This window comes from Barbus barbus, assembly GCF_936440315.1.
Source record: "Barbus barbus genome assembly, chromosome: 7".
Lineage (NCBI taxonomy): Eukaryota > Metazoa > Chordata > Actinopteri > Cypriniformes > Cyprinidae > Barbus > Barbus barbus.
In genome coordinates, this window is record NC_136735.1 from 4,256,250 (window position 1) to 4,281,683 (window position 25,434).

General features: G+C 37.0%; 1 protein-coding gene across 3 annotated transcripts in view; it reads left to right on the forward strand.

Annotated features, from left to right (window-relative positions):
* The first annotated feature begins 1,406 nt into the window (after window positions 1-1,406).
* LOC306872982 (glucagon receptor-like) overlaps window positions 1,407-25,434 on the forward strand; it is a 38,251-nt gene continuing 14,223 nt past the window's right edge. For 2 of the 3 annotated variants that reach the window (XM_079421963.1, XM_079421961.1), the window contains exons 1-9: window positions 1,407-1,530; window positions 18,904-18,993; window positions 22,099-22,195; window positions 22,271-22,378; window positions 23,139-23,233; window positions 23,314-23,420; window positions 24,359-24,518; window positions 24,892-25,051; window positions 25,359-25,419. In XM_079421963.1, coding sequence (XP_079278089.1) covers window positions 18,943-18,993; window positions 22,099-22,195; window positions 22,271-22,378; window positions 23,139-23,233; window positions 23,314-23,420; window positions 24,359-24,518; window positions 24,892-25,051; window positions 25,359-25,419 — 839 coding nt within the window. In that variant the 5' untranslated portion in view covers window positions 1,407-1,530; window positions 18,904-18,942. The remainder of the gene's footprint in view (window positions 1,531-18,903; window positions 18,994-22,098; window positions 22,196-22,270; window positions 22,379-23,138; window positions 23,234-23,313; window positions 23,421-24,358; window positions 24,519-24,891; window positions 25,052-25,358; window positions 25,420-25,434) is intronic. The other variant, XM_079421962.1, reaches the window with a different exon arrangement.

The window sequence follows — 25,434 nt, forward strand, 5'->3', positions numbered from 1 at the left end:
TGATGCTCACAGTCTGTTCAAGGGGATTTTGGGGATGAAGTGTGATATGCATGTGTGTGTGTGTGTGTGTGTGTGTGGTTTGGACAGGCTTTAGTATCATATGTCTGCTGGTTCTGTATGCTGAGATACTCAATACCTGAGTGTTTCATACAAAGCCTGATCTGAACCTGAGAGCTGATGCTGGACTAGAGATGGCAGCTTGAACCATTTTTATGCCATTGCCAAATATAGAAGCACAAATACAAGTATTGATAATGCTTTTATATGATATTATTTTCAAAACTGCCAAGATCGTAGAAAGCCTTCATGACAGAATGGAGAAATGTCTGTTTTACTTATTTATTTCTTTTTAAATTCTCCATTATGGTTCTCATTAAATTCTTATTAGTTTTGCATGAGAACCGTCCTATCCTTTTTTATTATTATTATTAAAATTAGCATAAACTAGCCAGTACTGATGATTTATTTATTTTCCTTCGAGTGACCGGAAAAAAGTTGGCTTTTAAAAAAATATGGTATAAAATATTATGATATAACCCTGACATCTTCACTGATAAGACATAAATGCATGCTCTTATAATAAAGTACTAAGATATGTTATTTTAAAAACTGGCATTATAGGAAAAGCTTTCGCTGTATGAGATAGTTGTAAACCTTTATGTCAGAATAAAAAAATAAATAAAAAAGCATGGCTGATTTCTTTCTCAATGGCGACTTTAATTAGATTCACATTTACTGTAATGTATTCATAAAAGTCACCCTGAATTAAACTCCTATTTTAATTCATAAACACTTTTCAAAACATATCTCGGTTTAGTTTTGCATCGCAATACTGTCATAAAATTAATTCCAGTTATGTTTTATTCTTCCTCTGCATTGATTTTGGGCTGAAATATGACTCAGATATCTGCATTGCAGCTTGCTTAAGCTAAGACCAGGGGCCTGTTTCATTAAACAAGTTTACATTTAGTCTGACTTATTTGAACCAAATCAAGTGACAATAAGTCAGACTAATTTAAATAAACCTGGCTTATTTGGTAAACTTGTTTTATGAAACAGGCCCCAGGTTTGTTGGTTTAGACCGGTCTATTTGGACCCTAACATGCAAAAACTTAGATGTTTTATTATGGTGCATTAATGATGCAAAACTGTCACTAATCGAAGGACTTTGAGAGCATTTGTGTGCTGTTGTGTTTATTTGTTCTTATTTGCTCAGAGCAGTCAGTGGTGTTCTCGCGCGCTGGCTGAAGTCTTAATTACATTTTAACCGATATTGATCCGGCGCGTGCGCGCAGCCTGCTGTAGTAAACACGGTGACGTCACGCCGGGCTCCCGGTAACGGAGCAGATCCGCGCGCGCTCCGCCGCAGGAAACAAGTGCACACGAGGCACGAGAGAAAGTGCTGAGGCTTCACGCTTTTCTGCTCTCACTGATCGCCGAGTTTCAGTCTGCTTGCGGTGGATTACCTCTTGGATGTAGTGAGGAAGATGAGCAGTTTGAGAGATGAAGCTCGCGCTGAACGCTCCTCGGGTGAGTGGGGCTGATTAAAGCGTGTATGTCAGTCATGTGTGGGTTTATTGATCCGTGGAAGACGCGCTCAAACACCTGCTGCACCTGAGGCGAGTGCATTTCTCTCAGAAACATGTTTTAGATGATGTCCGGTCATTCAGATCATAGTTTGCATTACTTTAATAGATCTTACTTCACAGTTGACCCGCGCTTTATGAGGATTTGAGTTTTGTATAAAGGCGATCAAACACTCAGTGAAAGTGTTATGGGAGATGCATGAAGTCCAGTGTGCATATTCTTGGTATTCGTTATTATTTTTGACAAGTAATTTAATATGCTACAGTAATTTTGATGATGCATACACGGAGAGAAAAAAATAATAAGGAGCTATTTTCACTCACACATTTGCTAGTAGGCTATAATTCCCCAAAAATCGCAAATAAACGGCAACGCTTTCAATTAAACGCGATTTTTTGATGTAGAAAACTGTAATATTAAGTGTTTTTTGTAAAAAAAAAAAAAAAGACTCCAATAATCAACAACAGTCCACTGCATGGAGTTTTTTTGGGGATTTGTAAAGGTTAACCCTCTATACACATGAAAATGATTTTATGAATCATTTTAAGGTAAAAACAATAGCTCTTTTAAGGAAAAAACTGCACTTTTTGTACAGAAACATGTCTAGCTCCAAAAAGACGAGAAAAAAAAACTCACAAATAAAGATAATGTTCAATTGTCATGAAAATAGTTTATGAATTGCATTGACTTTGGGAAATGAAGTACATGACCTAGACATGTTCTAGACGTTTTCACACAATTTTCAATGAATGTCATTGTTCTACCATAGTACACATTTCCAATAGCATGGTATAAATGGGTCAGAAGAGCTTTCTGTTGATGCATCTGATAACCGATCTTCTCTTCTCTCTATGATGTTCAGTGATGAGCAGTATATTGATGGCTATAAATAGTGAGTCTGCGAGACAAAAGAGATTTTTTTTCTCGCTGGCCAGAAAGGTTCTCTTGTCTGGTCATTAAAGGAGATGTTGGCTTAAGTGTTTATCTTATGCAGAAGTCATTCCCCTGAGTGTGCTCCGCTTTGAGAGGCTGCACACACCGCTTCCCCATGAATAAAGCACGCTCTGTGTGTGTGTGTGTGTGTGTGTGTGTGAGGGACACTTTAGTCAAGCAAATTGATCCATAATTCGAAGCAGGCATCCAGAGCTTTAAGCAAACTGTGGAGAGTTACATATTGACTTTATATTGCTGGAGTGTTTGAATGTGATACAGTGAAAATATGATCAGCAATTTGGTAATAACTGCACTGGAGCTCAGATCAGCTGTTATTATAATCTCCTGGGATTGTTATAGGAGCGTTCCTGCATTAGCCGATTATTTGCTCTGGGTTTGGCCCTTCTGTGAGGGACTGGTCGTGTAAGGTTTGTGTTTGTCCCAAAATAAACCAAACAGCCCAACACTCCAGTGAAACCACACCTCACTTACATATATACTTTACCCTATATATACATGCTTGATTACAGTATAAAGAATAAGTGACTCGTTTACTGATTTATTTGAAGAAATATTTTATCTCAATACCTTCTGCCATTACTTGTATGCATTATTTGTATATATTGTGTGTGTGTGTGTATATATATATATATATATATACCATAATAACAATCTAAAATGAAATATAATGTGTGAAATAAATAAGGTAACATGTATTTATTAATAATTTACAATAAATAAGGTAATTCAAAATATCACAAGGTATATAAATAATGTTAAAATAGCACCGATGTAAAGCAATAACAGTAGAATTACATGGAAATGAGCAAATAATGACACAATTGTAATTTTGCAAGTAAACTATTACTTTAATATTACTTTAATTCTCCAGTCATTTATGTGTGTTTGTGTCAGTTAAGTTATTTTTGTGCTTTTCTCTATTCACCTTTATATGAAATTATCTTTAGCTTATTTAATTTAGTCTGTTGATGGAAAAGTGGAAACAACCATTACTGAATAAATTGCTTTTTCCTCCTCTCTGTGTGTGTGTGTGTGTGTAAGTAATGAAAGACAGAAACATCTCTGATTTCTAGGATGCTGATTGTAAATAACCTTTTAGTTCACACACTACTGAAAAGTATCAATAAAAAGGTAATTTTTAACCCAATATTAGCTCAATCTATCTTTGTAACAGACATTTATTTGAATCAATTGTGAGTTTGTGCAGGTGTAGAGTGTCCCAAATCACTGACTTACGAGATTGCTGTGAGTCACTGGTCCGTCTAATGGGGAAACACACACACACACACACACACACACACCTACCTGAATAGATTAAACAGAGCATTCTCCCTGAGAACGGTTATTGCTTTAAAGAAAACATTGTTAGCGCTAGTTTTGGCTGCTGGGTCATAGTGGATCCTGATTAGTTCTCGGAGCCATTCATCACGCAGAGACTCGGTTGAGCACCGAACACAAGCTCTCAAACATGTGCATGTCAGTTCAATGAGGTTACTGTGGGAATATTTTCCTGGAGTGTCTATTTACATTTAGTGCAAATAGCCTGCCTTGTTGGCAGAGACTGTTTACACTAACTCCGCCCACCAACGTGTAATTGGGATTAGGAAACATTATACGTTTTATGGTCATAATTCATCAGTTCTAGTGCCGCAGATAAAGTGTGTGCCATGGTGTTTTTGACGCGATCGACCCGAGTTCAAGCCCGCCTTTTGCTGAACTTTTTTTTTTCCCTCCCTTTTCAAATCTTGTATCTCATCATAGAGGCATTTATTTTCAGTAAAAAATAAGTAAATAATCAAAAAGTTGGAAATAAAGTAACGGGTAGGTGTAGGGAGGGCTTTATTGTACCAGTAAAGTGGCATCCATGTAATAATTTGAATTAAAATGATCATTTACACTCAGAAATTCCTGCTATTTTAACATAGAGTAAATAGAATCTATAGCTAAACAGCCTCTACACTTAAATGCCATTTACACCTAAATACAGTATGTTTCTCACACAAAGCTACCATAGAGGACGTGGGATATACTAGTCGTTTAACAGCTGTAATGATGCTTCAATGGTGCCTTTTGTGTGTGTGTGTGTGTGTGTGTTGGATCTTGACGGTTTCTGGTCACTGCTGAATTCTGATCTTCAGAATACATTATTTTGTGTTTCACAGGAGAAGAAATGAAAGCGAGTAAATTATGACAGCAGATGAATATTTGAGAGCTCTATTTCTTTAACTCGGAGCAGGTCACTCAGTTTGAACACAATTGATTCTTCACAGTGACTCAGTCAATCTGATTTATTCAGTCCATTCAAGTCCTTTTTTTTAGCACTAAATAACCTCCAGTTCTTTCCAGCTGCTTGTAAATAATGTTATTTTCAAAGTATTTGTTCTGTTCAAGGCCATAATTTAGTCACATCTACTTTATGAAGAATAAGATGCTTTCTGGCATGTACTGTGGTACTTGAGGACAAACTCATCATCACGTGCTGAATTAATGAAATAATTAATCAGGAGTGTGATCGAAACGGATGCAACGAAAGTGATTCTTGCAATAGCAACAGGCAGATTGCTCATGCTCGAAAGGCACATGGTGCTAGTCATTAATGTGGCTTCTTGAGTTCGTTGCAGACTCGTTTAGGACTGATTAATCTATGCTAATGAGCCTTTTGCAGATTTCATCGCCGAGGGCAGAGAGAATAATTGAACAGTCAGAGAGTCTCAGATGTAAGTCTGACAGGTTTGGAGCTTGTACTTATTGATTTTTACCCTGGTAAATTATTTATTTATAATATATAATCTCATTTTTGTGTGTTTGATTCTGGTCTTTCTACTAAACCTTATTTATTCATATGCATACTTTATGCTGTCCTTTCTTATAACTCTTATAACTCCCTTTACTTTGTTTGTAATTCCAATAAGGACAATGAAGGAACTCGTCTTTTGATGTTGTTGGAATATTAATGAAGCTCTAGATAATGAAGGACCAGGGATGTGGGCTGCTTTTATACTGAACAACATAGAAGCACAACACAATATGTCTTGTTATTCAAAGCGACGCTGCTGTTGTTATTAGTGGTTCCTGATGAAGCGTCGCTAACATTAGCGCTAGTGCAGCTTCTCATCCTGCACCGACTTAGGCTAGATTTTGCCTCTTGAAGTTGAGCTTCAGGTGATCAGATTTATGATTATCAGCTGGCAAGCCATAAAACAGGTGAAAAACATCTAATGTCTAAAGACCAGAAGATCACAGATTTTGTATAATCGTGCCGATTCTCTCTTTGTGTGTGTGTGTGTGTGTGTTGCATGAAAGACTGTATGTTACGACATGATGCTCATTTAGCTCCATTATTATGAACAATATGTAATTAAGATGCTACTAGGTTGCAGCACTATGCCATAGTGCCGTGTGTGTGTGTGTGTGTGTGTGTGTGTGTCCTCTCCTGTGCTCAGCTCATGGACTGTGAAGATATTAGGAACATTAAGGTTTGTGGTCCTTCTCCAGCCACTATCACACATCATAAAGTCCAGAAGAAGACAGATGTCAGCTCTTTAAAACTGCTCATAATATAAAGTATTTCCATCTTATAGCCTTTAAAAATGCATTCAGACACTACTAACAAACATTAGCTACATTTAGGCTACTTAACATTAAGACAATGTCTATTAAAATAATTATATCATTTATCATCATAATATATCATTTGTATAGTTTATATAATTAAAGTAACATTTACAATTGTATATATTATAATATTTTGGCCCATTTTTTTATATTGCATTTATAATACTTGAATGACGCATGCAGTAATGTGGAAACACCAGCCTGAAGCTCTAGTGCTTGTTTGAAGACACGCATCTGAGTGCTGCGTTCACTAAATCAAGAGCTGGAGACGTTTATTTCCTCAGATATTTCTTGCCCACAGCGACCCTAGATTGATTTTTTTGACAGTGATTATCTAACGTTTCTGGCGCAGCTGATCTCTCCTCACTGGAGTTGTAAATGAATCATCAAAGTTCATCACATGGACTCTGATCACTGGCAGCAGATCATTTACTGCTCAACGCTCACCAGACTCCCACTGCCTTTAACTTCAACACTCAAAGTCAAAATGTGCATTTAAACACCTTCTCTTATATCGCATGGGTGATTTTATGGTGCTTTGTGAAGCTTGGAACGTGTAAATCAAAAGCTCAGGTTCCTTTAACGACTCGGGTTTCTCCTGCTCTTTTGTTTCTGACACTGACTTCCATTGATCCACCGGTTCCTGCCAAAAACCTTTACAGCGTCTGCCAGAATTAGCTAGTCAAACAGCAGTAAAACTGCTGCGAGTCTCCATCCCTCTTCCTCTCTGCTCACAATGCTGATGTTAAAGATCTCTGACCTTCATCTAGTGCTTCTCTCAGTGTTCGAGAATGAGTGACGGATTAATGATAGATCTGCAGCAGCATCAGATCTGCTTAAGCCTCCGGTTTCTCCTGCTCTTTGTCTCCGACACCGACGCTCATCGATCCGTCACTTCCTGCCAGAAACGTTTGCAGAGCCTGACAGAATTACCTCAAACTATTAGTCTCCCTCTATCTGCCTGTGATGCTCAGATTAAAGAGCTGTGCGCTGGACGGTGAACGCTCTGACCTTCATCACACACACACACACACGCAGAGTTCACTAACCTTACAAGCCCTCTATCACGACTCCTCCCACCAACTCACCATTTAATTAGCATGTCATCACTATAGTAATGGTCGTCATGGCGATGAGCTCTGAAAGTTCTGGTCTATGTAATTAAGTAAACTGAGCTTAATATCTCTGTCTGTCCACACACACACACACACACACATACACACACAACAAACAGACAGACAGACACACACACACACACACACACACACACACACACACACTGGGTCACTCCGTCAAATCAACCAAATTCCAGAAAATTCCTTGGCTCAAATTTTTCATTTTGTTAATATTTTTTTTCTTAAGAAGTACAAACAGCCTAAATAGTGATGAAAGCCAAAGCCAAAACAACTATTAAATGTTACAGATGTATATTTAATGAGATTTAGAGCTGCATTACAGGGTAAAAAATGGTTACATTTCAGGTAAAATGACTTTAGAAAGATTAAGGAAACAAGATATATTTATATGTTCATTATGATTTGTTCTTCAGACATTGCCCTTAAAATGCATTAAGTATCAGCTGTAGGCAAAGTGACCCACATTTGGGTTTCAACCAGTAAAAATGGGTAAAATCCAATAATTTGGACATCATGTTTCAATGGGCTTGTGATATCTGGGACTGAACCATATAGGGTATTAAATATGAAGATTACAAAAGAAGTTTATAACGAACCAGAATTTCAAAGGATTATGGAGTTGCAGGCTCACAAACTGAAAAAAAAGACAGAATATTTGTTCTAATTGTTTTGATAGAAGGAAACAAGATATATTTCTAGTTTCAACATTATCTGTTGTTCAGGCATGTCTCTTTAAAAGAAGTTATCAGCTGAACGCAGCAGATACCAAGGAGCCACACTGCAATCCCTGTATCTCTGGAAATGAACCATATATGGGCATAAAAATCAAGATAAGAAAAGTTTATTAAGATCTAGAATTTAAAAGAATATTAAGATATCTTTAAGACTTGAAACTTCAGGAAAGAAAGCCCAAGAAGTGCTTTTTCCCATTTTCCAATAGTCACCATTGGCACATAATGCAACAAAGCCTGCTTTTACTGCTTTAGCTCCTTACTAGTAGACATCTGTGTGAAAATAACATAATGCTGCCATCTTTCTGAAGTTATTTATCACCGATTAACTAAACTCACATCCAATTTGAAAAAAAAAAAAAAAATATATATATATATATATATATATCTTCTACCACTAATTTTCAATCTATATGTTGAGTTCAAGCAGAGCATGTCGGTTATCTGTTAACTGAAATCATATTTTTGGACACATGAGAGTTTCCCTACTTCAGGAGATCTGACTGCCTGAGTTTCGTTCTCTGTGTCCTTTACCATTTTCCTTCAGTCCCTGTGGATTTCTCAGAATATGGAATTATGGGTAGGGTTTCTGTGTTAGTATTGCAGCAGAGCATACAAAGGCTGAAACTGACCCCAAACGGAGCTCACACTGCACACACACACACACACACACACACACTCTCTCAAACAAACACGCACTCGAGCCCATCTGGCTGGGAGCGATCGAGCCACTCACGGTTCTGTGAAGTCCTCGCGTTCTGATTTGCATGCCCAGTGTTTCTACTTATAGAATCCATAGACATTCCATCCTGTTAGGATTCCGGAATGCCATATGCTGTGGAATCCTGAGAGGAACGAGTCTGATTCCATCTTACAATAAAGCAATAAGCCATGTGAGGTTGACCGTGATAGCAGTTTTACCATGATTAAGAGGGTAAAGAACACCATGGTAAACCTCGAGTGGATTATTGCTTTAATAAAGGAGCTACATGGCACAGCCTATATTTATACATCCAGCACTATGATTTCCACGATGCAGAAAGTGTGGGATTCAGTCATTAACATGGAATTTACTATGTAAATGTCACAGAATTTAACAAATTTTGGATTAATGAATTATGATGAAACCGAAATATGTTGCTGTTGTACATAAAATGTACTTATCACAGTAATAGTAATAATACAATTTATTAAAATATTTTTTACGGAATGTCTCACAATCAAGATCTTTTCATCTTTGTTTTAATTGTACAGTAAAACTCTGTTGTGCAGAACTTTATTTGACAAACATAAGTTGCAATGTTTTGTTGTAAAAAAAAAATGCAAGTTTTATGAATTCATATGATTACAGCGGTTTCTGATTATACAGTTGTATTAAATATTAAAATGCTGAATACACTGAAAAAAAGTAGGATTTACTGGGGAAAAAAAAAAGCTTGCAAACTATTTTCACTCAGAAAAGGCTTGTAAATTTACAAAAAATTTGACAAGTAAAATCCTAAACTTATTAGTAGATTTTAAATATAATTTTTAAAGTTACGTTGACTTAGAAATTCCCCGTAAATGTTATATCTTTGATTGTAAATTGTACTTAAGTAATTCTTAAAAAAAAACTGTAAAGAAAAAAAGTGCTGTTAAATAACAGTAATTTGTATAAAAATTTAAATGGACAAAAAAAGTTAAATAAAACGGATTTCATAGGACCCTATTATTGTTAAAAATGTAAGTAATTGTTTAATTAATTCAATTGAGTAGAGATACTTTTGAATGATTAAAATTGAAATAAAACAAAACAGAAATTCAAGCCGAAAATAGCGAACTTGGCCAAAAAAGGCTCCCTTGGCATATGGCTCTATTTTTCTTTTATATTTATACTATATCTTTATATGAAGTTCAACACCTTTAAATAGCACTTGGGTTATTCTATCTGTTAATAGAAACCTCAGATGCAATTAGTGTAACCGAATTAGAGAGAAACACTTTCAGAGGAGGATAATGTAATTGAAAGTAAACAAATGAGCAGTTTAACTCTGTATTGTTGAGCGTCTGTGTCAGTATGTGAGTTTGAGCTCGAGCTCATATCTCAGGAGACAGAAATGCAGAGAGAGAAATTCAATAACACATCCTATTCTTCAGGCCCGACTGCGCACACATCAATAGAAAAGAAAAGAAAAAACAGAGAGAGAACAATACACAAGAGGGACTTCACTTTCCTCAGGTGTAGGACGGCTCCACAGATAATGAACCTGGAGATCTGAGTAATGAAATCAACTCTCTGTGAGTGTTTCCTGTGCTGACGGTGAAGGCATTCTGGGAAGAAATGAGCATGTAAGAGCAATTAAACGCTGAAACGCCAATGAACAACATGTACATTAGATTGAGCCACTCAAGGCTTCATGTACGCCTGCTATTAGATGCTCTACTATCATCTATCACTTTAACCCATTATTAACCTGTTTTCCTGCAGTCGTATTCCTCATTCTGTACAGCAGATGTTTGGTTATGCGACTCGTGAATAGAAAACCGTGCACCTGCAGCACATCTGAGACTCCAGATGCCAAAAATGACTGGAAGTTGATTAACGCAGCAGCTGGGAATCACAGGAGCTCTTATTTATAACTTCATGCAAACTCTCAGTATTAGAGACGGAAGCGTTTGTATATGTGAGCAGTTGACTGTATATTTCAGTGTTGTGTACTGTACGGGAGATTTGGACGAGTACAGCTTCTATTTATTCGACATTTCTGGGTGCTGGATTGAAGCCCACATTAACACCACCAAAAACCCCGGAAAACCTCATCCATCTGCACACCCTCCTAAACAACGGCTGAAGGGACGGTTGGGTCCTCAGCTAAGATGCGCTCAAAATAAAGGTCCTTCATTGGCATCTGTAGTTCCATGAAGAATATTTAACATCCATAGAAGCTTTCATTCCACAAAAATGTCTTTATATTGGAAAAGTTTGTTTAGGTTCAAATGTTCTTCAAACTAAGAAAAAAAATGGTTCTTTTAAGAACTCTTCACTGGAAGATCCATTGGGGAACCAAAAATGGACCAAATTTAAATGGTGGTCTCTTAAAAATGAAGGTTCTGTGTTGGCATTGATGACACCATTAAGAACATTTAACATCTACGCCAGTGATAGGCAACTTCGGTCCTACAGAGTTTAGCTTCAACCCTATTCAAACACACCTGCCTGTAACTTTCTAGTGATCTTGAAGACATTGATTAGCTTCTTCAGGCATGTTTGATTAGGGTTAGATCTAAACTCTGCAGGACACTTGCCCTCCAGGACCGAAGTTGCCTATCCCTGATCTTCGCCATCACACTAAAGGTTCTTTAGATGATTGGAATGTTCTTCAAAAAAAAAATGAAGAACTGTTGGAGAGTTTGGAGAGCCAAAAAGAAGATTCTTCTATGGAATTGCTGTGAAAACCCACTTTTGGAGCCTTTAGTTTTAAGAGTGCAGGAAGATCTGATGATGATGATGCTGTTTGAGCTTTAAATGTCTTGAATGAACGATCCAAACACAGAAACGGAAAGAGAGAGTTTCATTATATTGCAGTCAAAGTTTTCTTCTGATTTGCATTCTTTTTTTGCGTATTCTGTGCTATTTTAATACAAAATGTTGAATTATTTGCATAAAAATTGAGTTAAAAGTTGAACTGGAAATGAATAAGAATGTGGTCTCAAACATTTGAATCCCACTTTATATCAGGAACATTTCTAGAACAGCTAATTAGTTGCTAGATGTTCTCCCAGCGGAATCTTTTCAAAATGTCTTGCTTTTTCAGCCCTTTGTTAGCCCCGTGCCAACTTTTTGAGACCTGTCTCAAATTTGAAATGAGCTCCTTTAGTGGATAAAAGTGTAAAATTTCTCAGTTTAAACATTTGTTCTATGTTCTATTGTGAATAAAATATTGGCTCATGTGATTTTTCTTTTTCATTTTATTAAAATTTAAAAAACATCCCAACATTTCCGGAATTCAGGTTGTGTATGTATGTTTTTTTTTTTTTATATATATATATATATATATATATATATATATATATATATATATATATATATATATATATATATATATATATATATTATTATTTATATATATTATTTATTTATATATATTATTTATTTATTTGCATTGTGACATTACAATTAATCATTGATTTGAATTACTTTTTCATTTTATTTATTGCTATTACTACCAATTTTTTGGATTGCAGTATTTTTGTGTAATCAAATTAAAATTGCATAAAGACTACTGTAAACACGACCATTCTATCTAAATTATGAAGATTATGTAAATAACTTATGTAAATATTTGTTGTTGTTTTTTCCATTAATACACTTCATTCATTAATTTCTTCTATTAACATTTATGGTTCCATGAAGAACAGTTTATTCTGGAACTGTAGAAAAAGATACATTAAAATGTTCTTCATGCCTAAAAAACAAGGTTATTTTAAGGTGCTTTATTTTTAAAATCCAAAGTAGGCTACTTAAAATTGGCGAAAATTTGCCTTTATTTTCTTGATGTTTATTTAGATTTTTGGGGTGAAATATGACATTAGTTTTGAGATTGCATGCGATTTGTGTGTGTGTTGGACTGAAAACATCTGCAGCGGTGGAATGCTGGGATACCGATGACATCACTGCGATCACTTAATCATCTGCAGACACACACATGCACATGTTTGCACACACAGCCTTTATCTTGTTTGGTTTGCCACAGAGAAAATGCTCATCATAATCGTGGCATGTTGACGTTGGCGTGTGTCCACATCGTGGCACGGGAACATATTTTGGAGGTTTTTCTCGTGGGTTGCTCACGTCGGCTCTGCTGCAGGAAATCTCGGTGTAATCTCTGTCAGACACGTTCTGTCCGATGCTCTGCTCTGTGAATGATGTGTGGCCGCAGAGGTCGAGAAGACCAACCATCTGATCACACAGAGTTTACAGGTGTGTGAAAGTGTGTTCACAGATGTGAATCATTTCTGAACATGCTAGACAGAGTTCAATCTATTTTATTGTTCGTGTAATGACTTATCTTTCATCTGGAAGCGGTTTCTATTCATTTTGGCCACTAGAGCTGCTGTTATCATCATTTTAACCTTCATCTTCTCAGTAATAATTTTGCTTTGATTCATGTTGCCTGTCATGTGATAAGTAGGTCACTTGAGGACACTTGAAGAGCAACGATCCAAAAATTAAGTGCAGCTTATGTTGCCAGATATTTCATTGACTTTAACCTCTGCGACAAAAAAGAAAACCTTTTTTTGTTAATGGGTGTCAGAAACTGTTCTTCAAATGAGCATCAACTTTTGCAGAGTCATAGATTATTCATTAAACTTAGTCGAAGATCTGATGTTTAGTTTTAAGCTCTCACTCTTGTGTTGTCGGTAAATCAGACAGTGATGTCGCAGGACTTCCTTTCCAGACAGGAAGCCACAGTGTTTAATATGTCAGACGTGGCTTTGCAGCGCAAATTATGAATATCAGTGATCTCACAATCAATGAATAGAGAAAATCCATTAAAGAATAACTGTGCGTGATCAAATGGTGTTGAATTTATGATGAGAAATCATCACAGAGGACATTAACATCAGCCAAGCCACCGAAGTGCCGTGAATAGACTGAAACAGAAATAGAGATATGTGATGTTGTACAGATGTTAAACATTAGCCTACATTCAAGACGCATGCGAGCAGCACTCAGTTTGGGGTTGGTATTTATTTTTGGGTCTCTTCTGCTCACCAATATGCATTTACTTGATCAAAAATACAGTAAAATTAAGATATTTTTACCATTTAAAATAGTTTTCTATGTGAATATACTGTTAAATGTAATTTATTTCTGTGATGCAAAGCTGAATTTTCAGCATTACTCCAGTCTTCAGTGTCACACGATCCTTCAGAAATCATTCTAATATACTCAAGAAACATTTCTGATTATTATCAATGCTGAAAACAGTTGTGCTGCTTCATATTTTTGTGGAAGCTGTATTTACAGGATTTCACTGTCCACTCGGTTCAAATGTGGATGAATTGCTACACATAGATGTGCACACACTGTCAGAGCTGTGTGAGATCACTACCTTCCTGCTTTTGTGGGGGTGGGTAGGGGTGTTACATTTCGCCCATAGGTTTTTAACAATCAAAAAGCTCTTTATTCCAAAGATACTACATGCAGTGTATTCAGTAGGTGTGAGTTGCTTCAGAGGTATTGCCAGTATTACACACAACAATAATAAAACAGTGCATAGACACAAAAAAGCAAACACTTCTGTACTTTTACTCAAGTAAAAATCCTTCCAACTTTCACTTGTAATGGAATAATATTTGACCAGCAGTATCTGTACTTTCACTCAAGTAATGGAGTTGTGTACTTTGTCCGCATCTGAAAATGTCCCACAGCGCGACGCACCACCATCATCGTGCTTCACGGTTGGACGCCGTGTTTCTGATGATGTGCAGTATTTTGTTTACGCCAAACATGCCGTTTCATCTAATGGCCAGAAAGCTCGGCTTTGGTGTGATCCGAGTGCAGAAGCTTGTCCCAGCTGAATGCAGAGGCTCTCAGATGCCTCCTGGCAAACTGGAGCTCAGATGTCATGTGGCATTTAACACTGGCCTTCGGTCTGTCGTTGTTTTCACACTGCGTGAAGCTCTAGGCGTTCAGTTGTTGTTGTTGTACAATCACAGCTAGTGAAGTCTGCAGCTCTGTCAGACTCATTGATCACCGTCTCCTCAATGCCTCTTGCTTCTTGAGGATAAAATAGCTATTTTAATTATGAATTTAATTACTTCAAGGTATAGTCATTGACTTGGAAATATTCTTGCTTTCATCCTTTGTGCTTTTCAATTACATTTTTAATTTAGAGTTGCTAGGGTGTTTTTTTTTTTTAAATACATGATGTGAGTTCTGCCATGATACTGGATGACCAGTTTGTGTGTATGATTAACTATTTTATGAATTTAAATATAATAATTTCAATATTATAATACAGTGTTTACATGCATACATGTACCTATTATTTCATGAGTGTGTATACATATATACAAACAGTATTATTTAATAATTATTTTCATTTATATATATATAATACAGTATTATTGCATATAGGTTATATGTAATATTATAGTTATTTTATATGTGTGTGTGTGTACACATGCATTTATTTATAAAAATATAAATATTAAAATAAACGATTACGATGGAGCAGCAGTGAAGACATTCACATTAAACCACCGCACATGTCTGATGCTTTACAACGCAGCTGATTTACGCGCTGTTTATATTCTGTGTCAATGGTCCTAATCGCTTTTGAAAGCGGTACTTGAGTTCCTCCAAATCAATAAACGTTTACTTCCAGATGATTCATTTATCTATTACACATAATGAGAGTATTTAAAAAGCAATCAACGAAAGAGGCTCAGCACACAGTCCACTTCAGATCCAGCCTTAATTCAGCCTATTACACACACACACACACACACACACACTAACAATAACTGAATGGTATTTCCCATCAGCACTTGCTTTTTGGTTATTAATCTGTATTTTATTACCGCTGATGATATTCTCTCTCTCCGTCTCTGTCTAGTGATTCAGAGAGATTATTGAGAAATTAAGGATTTTTTGTAGTTAAAGCGTCAGGTCAGACAAATAAAAGAAAACCCTATAATTTACTGAAGCTAAAGTTCCAAACCTGTATGACGTTCGTTCTTCTGCTGGTTATATATCTTCTTTTTCCCATACTATGAATGTCAACTGACTGCACTGTATTTTATGTATAATAATTTTTATTTCTAACCGCTCTAAATTAATTTTAAATAATTTTTTACATCTTTTTAAATTTCTGGTTTCATTGTTGTAATTTTTTTTAATGACTGTTTTACTTCCTTTTATGTAAAGCGCTTTGAAATGTGCTATATGAATAAATGTAACGTGCCTTGCCTCAGTGGGGACCAATAGCTGTTTTTCGCTACCCACATTCACCAATATATCTTCGGAAGTTTTCTAGTGTGTTCTGGGTTTTGTATCCTCACGTCTCTGTGATCTTCTGCTCTCTAGATGTGGCTCATGTCTGGGATATTTTTTTTTCACCTGTTTTTCTGGTCCAACAGGTGAAAATGTGCGTTGGACCACTAAAATAACAGCACATCAATCTCTTCAACGGCACATGATTTGAGGAATCATGTCTGAATCACAAACACACAATTAACTTTAAGACTCTTTAAGAAAGCTAGAGGTTATAGTAGCAGCACTAATTAAATCAATCATTAACATGGTAAACACCGACAGTGAGTAAATGCAAACTGCTCAGCTGGGACGGCAGAGATCCTCACACTAATCTAAGCTGAATCAGTGCGCAGAAAATGTTATTTCCCATAATGCCGTGCACACAGGGTTTCACAATGAAATTAATGCGCATCTGCAGGATGTGTGTTCATCCCGGAGGTTGAAAACTTCTGTCCCTTTCAGCCCCTCAACATCTGATCTCTCCTCCCTCCATTTATCTTGTTTTCTTCAACTGTGAAGGGTCAAATCAGACGAGAGGTGACGCTGATTTACAGGTTTACCACAGAGAGAAAGAACATGGGTAAGAAATTGAAGGAAGAATGTGTGGGACATGTTTATTGCTCAGAGGTTTCTCTTTCATGGCTCACGAGACTTCATGCAGTTCTCAGTTGTGTTTTTTGTACAGAAAGCATTCACTCGATGTCAGTGTTTCGCCTACAGTTTCAGATTATATAGTAATTGTCACGTTTGTGTGTGTGTGTAGGAATAAGCTCACGAAGATGCAGATGAACGTAAGAGCGAGATTTAATAACAAAAGAACTCACATGCAGGGAATAACACATGCTTTACTATAAAAGAGAACTGACACAGAGGGAAAACTGAGGGCTTATAAGCAGGGACCGAACAAAGGAACTGATGAGACCGTTAACAACACAGGTGGAACCAAATTAACTAATCAGGACTCAACTAGGTCAGGGGAGCGAAGCAAAACACAATGGAAACACAGCAATCTAGATTTCTCATTATTCTGACTACTTTTTACCTTGTTTACTACTTTTACCTCATTACTTTTTAATAATGATGGCGAGATGAAGCCTCATGAAGCATTGAAGCTTTTCAGCCAAGTGTTCATTTCTCGCAGCTTCATTTGCTCACAATACCAACTGTTGGCCAAAAGGTGTAAAACAAGCAGATATATTACAGATGACTGTGATGTGACTGTATTTTGTGCCAGTTAAGGCTTAGAAAAAAATCTATTTCCACATAGACTAATCTTTTTATATGAATATAATGTGTATTTTCTAGTGGTATGTAATGATTGTATAACATAACTGTGTAATAAACGTGTTGGCTTGAAATGGATGGGGCTATCAAATGTGTGTAAATCAAGCATTTGCTCATAATAGTCAGGAGGGGCAATATTATTAGTCTAAGACTGGAAAGTAGCTGGGTTTAACAGGGCAGAGGTTTCTGTATTTACAAGATTCGAATCGCTTCCTGAACCGGTCAGGCCAAGCGAGGCTTCGGACCTCATCATTGACGTCATTGCTCTAAAGCGATACAAGCATTAAACATACAATATTAATATAAAAACGTATTTCCCTTACTAGTGTTAAACTGTAGTCGGTTTGAGAGTTGATGAAAAGCTAATAATGAATTCATGAAAATAAAAAATAAATGAAAGCGGAAAAAAAAAATAGGGAGAATCGTTAAATTATGAATATTTTACTGCTATTTCAGCCCGATCTCAAGGCAATTCGCACATATTTTACGAAGTGGCTAATTCGTACAACCTCACTCGTACAAATTCATACGATTTTTGCCAAATATTCCGCATTTTACGAGTTGCACAATTCATATGAATTTGTACGAATGACCTACACCTAACCCAGCCCCTAAATTAACCTAGTGCCTAAACATCAATGGGGTTTAGACAAATCGTAAGTGAGGTCGTATACGTGTACGAATTAGCCACCTCGTAAAATATGTATGAATTGGTATTTACGAATAAAATGAAATCCTTAAAGTAAAAAAAGTATCTATAATCTGATTCTGAGCATTTTTAAATGTAATCCAGTTACAAGTACTGTATTTTTGGAATCTGATTACGTAATCCAGATTACATGTTACTACCCAGCAGGAAAAGCAATACAAGTTTTAATTGCTTTTCTAGTCTGTGTGCAAATAAACGTTCCTCATCGTAGGACTGAAGTAAACACGCACAGACGGATCTGGGAGCATCACGTCCAGCAGAGAGATTGGAACAGAATGGAATTTGAAACGTTTTAGCCAAAAATGTTACCATGGTAAAGGTGTTTTTTGCAGAAACGTTTCAGATTTCGTTCCGTTCTCCAGCTTCGGAAAAACAGTCTACTGCCGCGTGGAAAGAGACGCTGGACGGAGCCGATCTTTTCCACCAAAACACATTATTGTGATGTTTTCTGCTCTTGGTGTGTGTGTGTGTGTGTGTAATGACATGGCATGTTACCAGAGGAATGTCAGTGTGGGAAATCTGAGGAGTAAATCTCTTCCGCTCCGAACGCTCCGCAGGGATTCGGCCAAAATAGGAGTTTGCTCATAACACGCACTCGCTGTAGGAGTCTGTTCCTGACGATAATGATCATGGCCGTTTCTGTGAGGAGAAAACCATGATGGAGGAACAAGTTTAATTCAGATGTTTAATTTATAACTCTCACAGTCTGGAAAACATCCACATCCATCTCAAGCAAACCCCCAGTGATGTATAATGACGCCTCAGGTGAAGAAATGACCTGAAGATCACTGAAACTAGCTAGAAACCGCACTGCAGCAAGATTAAGTGTTCTTCAGAAACGTGTGTTGTGTGTGATTTCTGTAGGTGGTGTGATGACGAGCGAGTGATGAGCCGCCGTGAGGAATGTCCGTCTGTCTGCTGCTGGGCCTCTTCACACTGACCGCAAACACTCAGGTGAAAACAACAATAATAGCTTACACTAATATTAGACTGAGTCTCTTCTACTCAGCACGGCTGCATTTGTTTGATCAAAAATGCATTAAAAATCTGAAATATTATTTTGATTTAAAATAATTGTTTTCTATGTGACTATATGTTAAAATGTAATTTATTGCTGTGATCAAAGCTCAGTTTTCTGCATCATTACCGCAGTCTTCAGAGTCACATGATCCTTCAGAAATCATTCTAATATGCTGCTCAGGAAACATTTCTGATTATTAACAGTTGAAAACAGTTGCGCCATCCAATATTTCTGTGGAAACTGAGACACTTTTTATTTTTCAACGTTCAAAAGAGATGAAAATGTTTTATAGCATTATAAATGGCTCTCATGATTAATTTAATGCATCCTTGCTGAATATATATATATATATATATATATATATATATATATATATATATATATATATATATATATATATTTTTTTTTTTTTTTTTTTTTTTTTTAATCTTACTGACCCCAACAATTTGAGTGCTAGTGAAATGAAGCTTAGTTTACCTATTATCAAATTGTCTTATTTTAAGCATAAATCAAACAAAATGTTGTCAGGTTTTTAAAGATATATGTGACCTTGGACCACAAAACCAGTCTTAAGTGTCATTTTTTCGAAATTGAGATGTATACATCATCTGAAAGCTGAATAATAAGCTTTCCATTGATGTATGGTTTGTTATGACAGGACAATATTTGGACGAGATACAACTATTTGAAAACTTGGAATCTGAGGGTGCAAAAAAAATCTAAATACTGAGAAAACAGCCTTTAAAGTTGAACAAAGTTCTTAGAAATGCATATTATTAATCAAAAATGAAGTTTTGATATATTTACGGTAGGAAATTTACAAAATATCTTCATGGAACATGATCTTTACTTAATAAACGAATGATTTTTGGCATTAAAAAAATTTATAATTTTGACCCACACATATTATTTCTGGCTATTGCTACAAATACTGTATACCCCTGCGACTTAAGACTGGTTTTGTGCTCCAGGGTCACATATTCTCTGAAAGCTAGCCTTTGCTTCTGAAGTAAATGCATCTTGTATTGAGGATATGTTGTGTTTTCTACTGGAACGCAAGATGAAAATGCTGATTATGAACATGTTGCAGTGTGTTTATCTCATGAGTGTTCATCAGCATACACAGATCTAATAAACCTACTTTTCATTTCTTCGGAGGTAAAACGCAACAAAAGCCTCAGGTCACCTTTAGGTCATTATATCACATCATGTTACGTTTCTTCATCTGACCCACACTAAAGCTTCAGCACCTTCAGGTTTCTTCCCTATGTTTGTTTGCTGTAACCTCAGAGATGTTTTGGCTCGACTCGTGTGAACTTTTCTCCTTTTGTGGTCATCTTTATATGCGATGTGATCAGGTTCCTTCTGGGGATGTAATTTGCCTGTTGAAGAAACAGATTTTTATTTAAGAAAGCATCTTAAAATGAATTTCACCCTCTTAGAAGGATCTAATCTACTTTAACATCAAAGAGGTTTTACATCTTATGGGTCTGCACAATTAAAACGGCACAATTAGCGCGAGTCAGATCAGATGAAAGAGGATGTTCATCTCAAAGCACGGCTCAGGTACTTTTGAGCTGTTTATGAGGTACGCGACCCACGCTTGAGAAAGGATCTGATAAATGCAACATATGAACGCCAATTAAAATCTTGGAGATTCCTTTTTTTGAAGTCTCGTATCAACGTTTTTTTTTTTTTTTTTTTTTATGCCATTTTATGGTGAGAAAAATGTTTGATAATGATTCAGTGTCCATGTTGTTGAGGAATAATCAATTAAAAAACGTTTACTGAACTGAGAAATGCAGCTTTGAAAACAGGGTTATTATAGTGAACTATAAAGTCATATTTATTAAAAAAAAATATGACAAGAAAACCGAAAATATAAAAATAAAAACTGGGGAGTAACTGAAATCTTTTAAGCTGAAGTACAAAAATGATCAAAACTAAATAATAATAATAACAATAATAATAAAATAAAGCTAAATTAAAGATTACTACTACTATTATTATTATTATTATTATTATTTTATAGAACAGCAACTAAGGAATAATAAAGAAGATAAAACTTAAATTTAAATCAAATTTAGTCAATTAAAATAAAACTGAAAAATAACAAATAAAAGCTCATTCAAAATATGAAAAAGTACTATAAAATTATTTATACTACGGGGCCGTTGAATGCTTGAATCTGATTGGCTGACGAACGTTCTGAGGTGTGCAATTATTTTCAGGGAAACGCACGGCGAACGTAGTTCCAGGCAGCTTTCTTGACCGCATTACAGTTCCATATCACTTCGCATCGTCGTCAGCGCTGCCCTGACGATTTTATCAGTTAGCCTAGTGTAGCAACTTAAAGGCTACACATGACATTTCTCACTAGCGAGGTAATAACAGCGCTGCATCTTAAAGCAGACTTACAGTTTAGAGACGGTGCTTCAGAACACTGTTGAGGGACACACAGAGGTAGCCTAATTCATACAAGCTCTCTCTCTCGCTCTCTCTCTCTCTCTCTGTTTCTCTTTCTCTGTGTCTCTGTCTCTCTCGCTCTCTTTCTAATAACTTCATTATTAACTGCATTAGTCTGCTATCAATGGCTCAAGCCTCCATTGCCAGCTTTAAAATGACGTTTTGGAACTAGCAAAAGAGTCGTTGGATGAGATGCGGAAGAAATAATCCTACTCACAATAGCGATTTAAGTAGAAAAACCGGACGAATCCCTTGAAATATATAATCTGATCGATGTCTTGAGGTGTGGCAACCGTAGTATAAGCGGAATAATTGACTCCGGACCGTTGAATTATTAGAAAAATAATGCACACCCGAGGTGGTGATGCGGCGTGCATTATTTTTCTAATAATTCAACGGCCCGTCGTCAATTATTCCTTACATAAACAATATTGATATAACACTGAAGCAAACATGTATATTATATTCTATTATTATTTTGAATTTATGTGTTTGTAGTTTTGTAGAAGTGGCTCTGATCCTGTAAATGTTCAGTGTTGAAGCTCATGTTTGAAGGGATGTGGTGTCTGTAGGTGTCTTCTGGAAAATCTCTGAAGCTGCTGCAGGAGCAATGGAGGATCTACACGAATGAGTGCATCCAGAGCTTCATCAGCACGCCGCCGGCCGCAGGTCAGACTCGTGCCTGCTGGGTAATGTGTGCAGTGTGTGGTACTTCAGCAGCTGATGTGTCTGTGTGTGTTTCAGGGCCGGTGTGTAACAGGACGTTTGATCAGTACGTGTGTTGGCCCGATGGATCGTCGGGCACAACGGTTAACGTGTCCTGCCCGTGGTACCTGCCCTGGTACCGGAAAGGTAAGCGCTAATTCTGTTTCGAGTCCAAATGAAATGCATGTTAATGCTGAACTGACTGTGACAGGACGATAAAATGTAGCGCTTCAAGACACAGCTGCATCAGCCAGAGAAATATACATAACACATCTGCGCGTTTTTAACAGCTAGAGATGGATTTGAACATACGCTGTAAGCATTTACCTCTCAGACTGCTGAAATAAATGGCTGCTTTCATCCGACTGCTGTTCTCTCACCTGCAAATGCTGCATACAGACGTTATACATGGCATACTGGAGTCATTTAAGACATGAAGGCTTTTTAATGACAGACTCCACCAAACTACTCAGCTTCAAGCTCTCAGACGCTCTTGTGAAAGCAGGAGTCTCACTTTAGAGCACCGTCCTCCTCACACTCTTCTCTGACTTACACCTAGAGAAATGTCCTTTGTCTCAATTAGACTAAACTCTTAACGGGTTATGTCAGCTCATTACCAGCAGTCGGGCAGAAATCTGTCACCTAACCACCTACAGCATGAATATTTAACACAGAATAACATGAGCTTTTACTGTTTTGAGTTTAAGCTAGTTGTCAAAGCAACATTTCTAATTAAGTTTTTCATCAGCTGCATTTAATTTTAGTTCAGCTTTATTTAAATTCCCAAAACAGGAACTTTGTAATAGTTTTAGTTTGACAATAACAACAATGATCTCTTTAATATTCAATGTAGTGTGTACATGCACAATTTGTATGCAAATATGGTCATGTTTGTGTGTTTGAGCAGTTCACCAGGGGTTGGTTTACCGCGTATGTGGCACTGACGGCAGATGGGCTCATGGGAAAAACACCAGCGAGTGTGAGCAGGACGATCCTGGACAGGTGAGATGCGTGTTTAATGAAGTTTTTGAGCGGTGCCGCTAACTCTCGGCTGACCCTTCTCTCTCTCTCTCTCTCTGAAGAAGCAGTACGGTCAGATCCTCAGTAAGTTCAGAGCCATGTACACCGTCGGATACTCGCTGTCTCTGGCAGCACTGACTCTGGCGCTGGCCATCCTGATCAGCTTCAGGTAAACACAGCATCTACCAAACACCAGGACTGTAGCTCAGCACTCACTGCAAATTACATGACGGAAACTGAAGCTAGTAACGGAATCTATTACATCACACATTTTAGGCAATATAAAATGTCGGATTACATTTAGATTACTTTTAGCTAGTCACATTGATTTGAATAATAATCTTGTATCACATTGATTTAAGAGAAAGAAAATGTATTCCATTCTTTATCAACAACATGTATTGAATTAAACATGACATTATGCCAGGGCTTTGCAAAGGCACTGTGGATGGTTTATGAGTTGATGAAAAGATTATGTAAAAAAAAAAAATTAAAGTTAAATAAAAATAAACTAAACACAAAGATTGTATTTATTTCAAGTATTTTATTCTTAATTTTCTGTTTAATTGCCTGCCTAGTGGCTGATCTCAACAAAACATAAGTGTCTTTTAACTATCTTTTTTAGAATCAAAAAGATAAAAAAAGAAGAGTTAGTGAAAATCAATGAATTGTGAATAATTTACTGCCATTTTTGGAATATTATTCATCTAAATGAATCTGCCTAATCCCATCCGGGCCGCCGAAACAACTGAAAACCCATCTCTCCCGTGAACACTTAACAGCTGACTTCTTAAAAATAAATACATAAATAAAAAACACTTCTTTTTCTATATGCTTCCACTATTCCTACATCCCTCCTTCTTTCAGCTTGTACTATTCTGGACAATGATGAAGCTGTATTGCTAGCACTTCTCATGATGATAAATCGCTTGTTGTAATTCCTCATTTCTTTGGACTTTGGATAAAAGCTTCTGCTAAATAAGTAAATAATCAATATTTCAATAATCAACTGTAATCTGATTACAGGTGTTCTAAAATGTAATATCATCTAATTGTGAGTGTTTGATTTGTGCAATCTGATTACGTAATCGTGTGGGTTTTCCACAGAAAGCTGCACTGCATGAGGAACAACATCCACATGAATCTGTTCAGCTCCTTCATCCTGCGCGCCGTCTCCATCCTCGTCAAAGACGCGCTGCTGGATCAGATGAACAGCGCTCAGAGCGGCCCGCATCACTTCCAGGGGCAGCGCTGGGTCAGCACTCAGGTACACGTCACACTTTACAGTGTGTTTGCAGGCATGTTCAGCTGAATCCAGAGGAAAGCACAGGTGTGCTCAAGGATGTCTTGGTTACTCGCTGTGAGCGTCTCAGATAAAGCTCTTCCTCTCAGAGTCATTCTGTAAATGACATTGTTTCCTGGCAGACTGTTGACTGGCATTGAGTAAAGATGACCAATCAGATCGGATCCTGCTGGTTTGCAATATACCAGCCAAATACTGCCAGTTAGTCACTCCTGAATGCATTTATGTAGAGAAACTCGATTGATTGATTGACCTATATCACATCAGACGGTCTGTGATTGGTTGGTGGGTGTGTCATCCGAGGCTGAATTTGCATATTTGTGCATATGTTCCTCAGACGGTGAGCGGTTGCCGTGCTGCGATGGTTATGATGCAGTACAGCGTCATGGCCAACAACTATTGGCTGCTGGTGGAGGGTCTGTATCTGCACAGCCTGCTGGTCATCACAGTCTTCTCCGAGAGGAACTACTTCTACATTTACCTCTGCATCGGCTGGGGTGAGCCTTCAGCTCGCAATCATGCAGAATTACATCCTTTCAGAAGCTCTTTTGTCTGGGAGTGTTTTTCTACTAATTAAAGTCTGATCTGTTCAGAATTAGCACAAAGAAAGGCCATAAAACAACACTCATTTTCACACTCATCGTTTGAGGAAACATTCGACCCACCCCAAGCAGTTTAAAGTATTTCTGACGTTAAGTTCACAAGGCTGACTTTGAAGAAGTCAGCTCAAAATCACTAATGAGCTGAGGAAGTGTTTGATTGGCAGACTGACAGTCCGATGACTTTGTCTCTCTTGTGTTGCAGGTGCGCCGCTCATATTTGTGCTGCCGTGGATGACAGCCAAATACCTGTATGAAAATGAAGAGTATGTTTCCTTCAC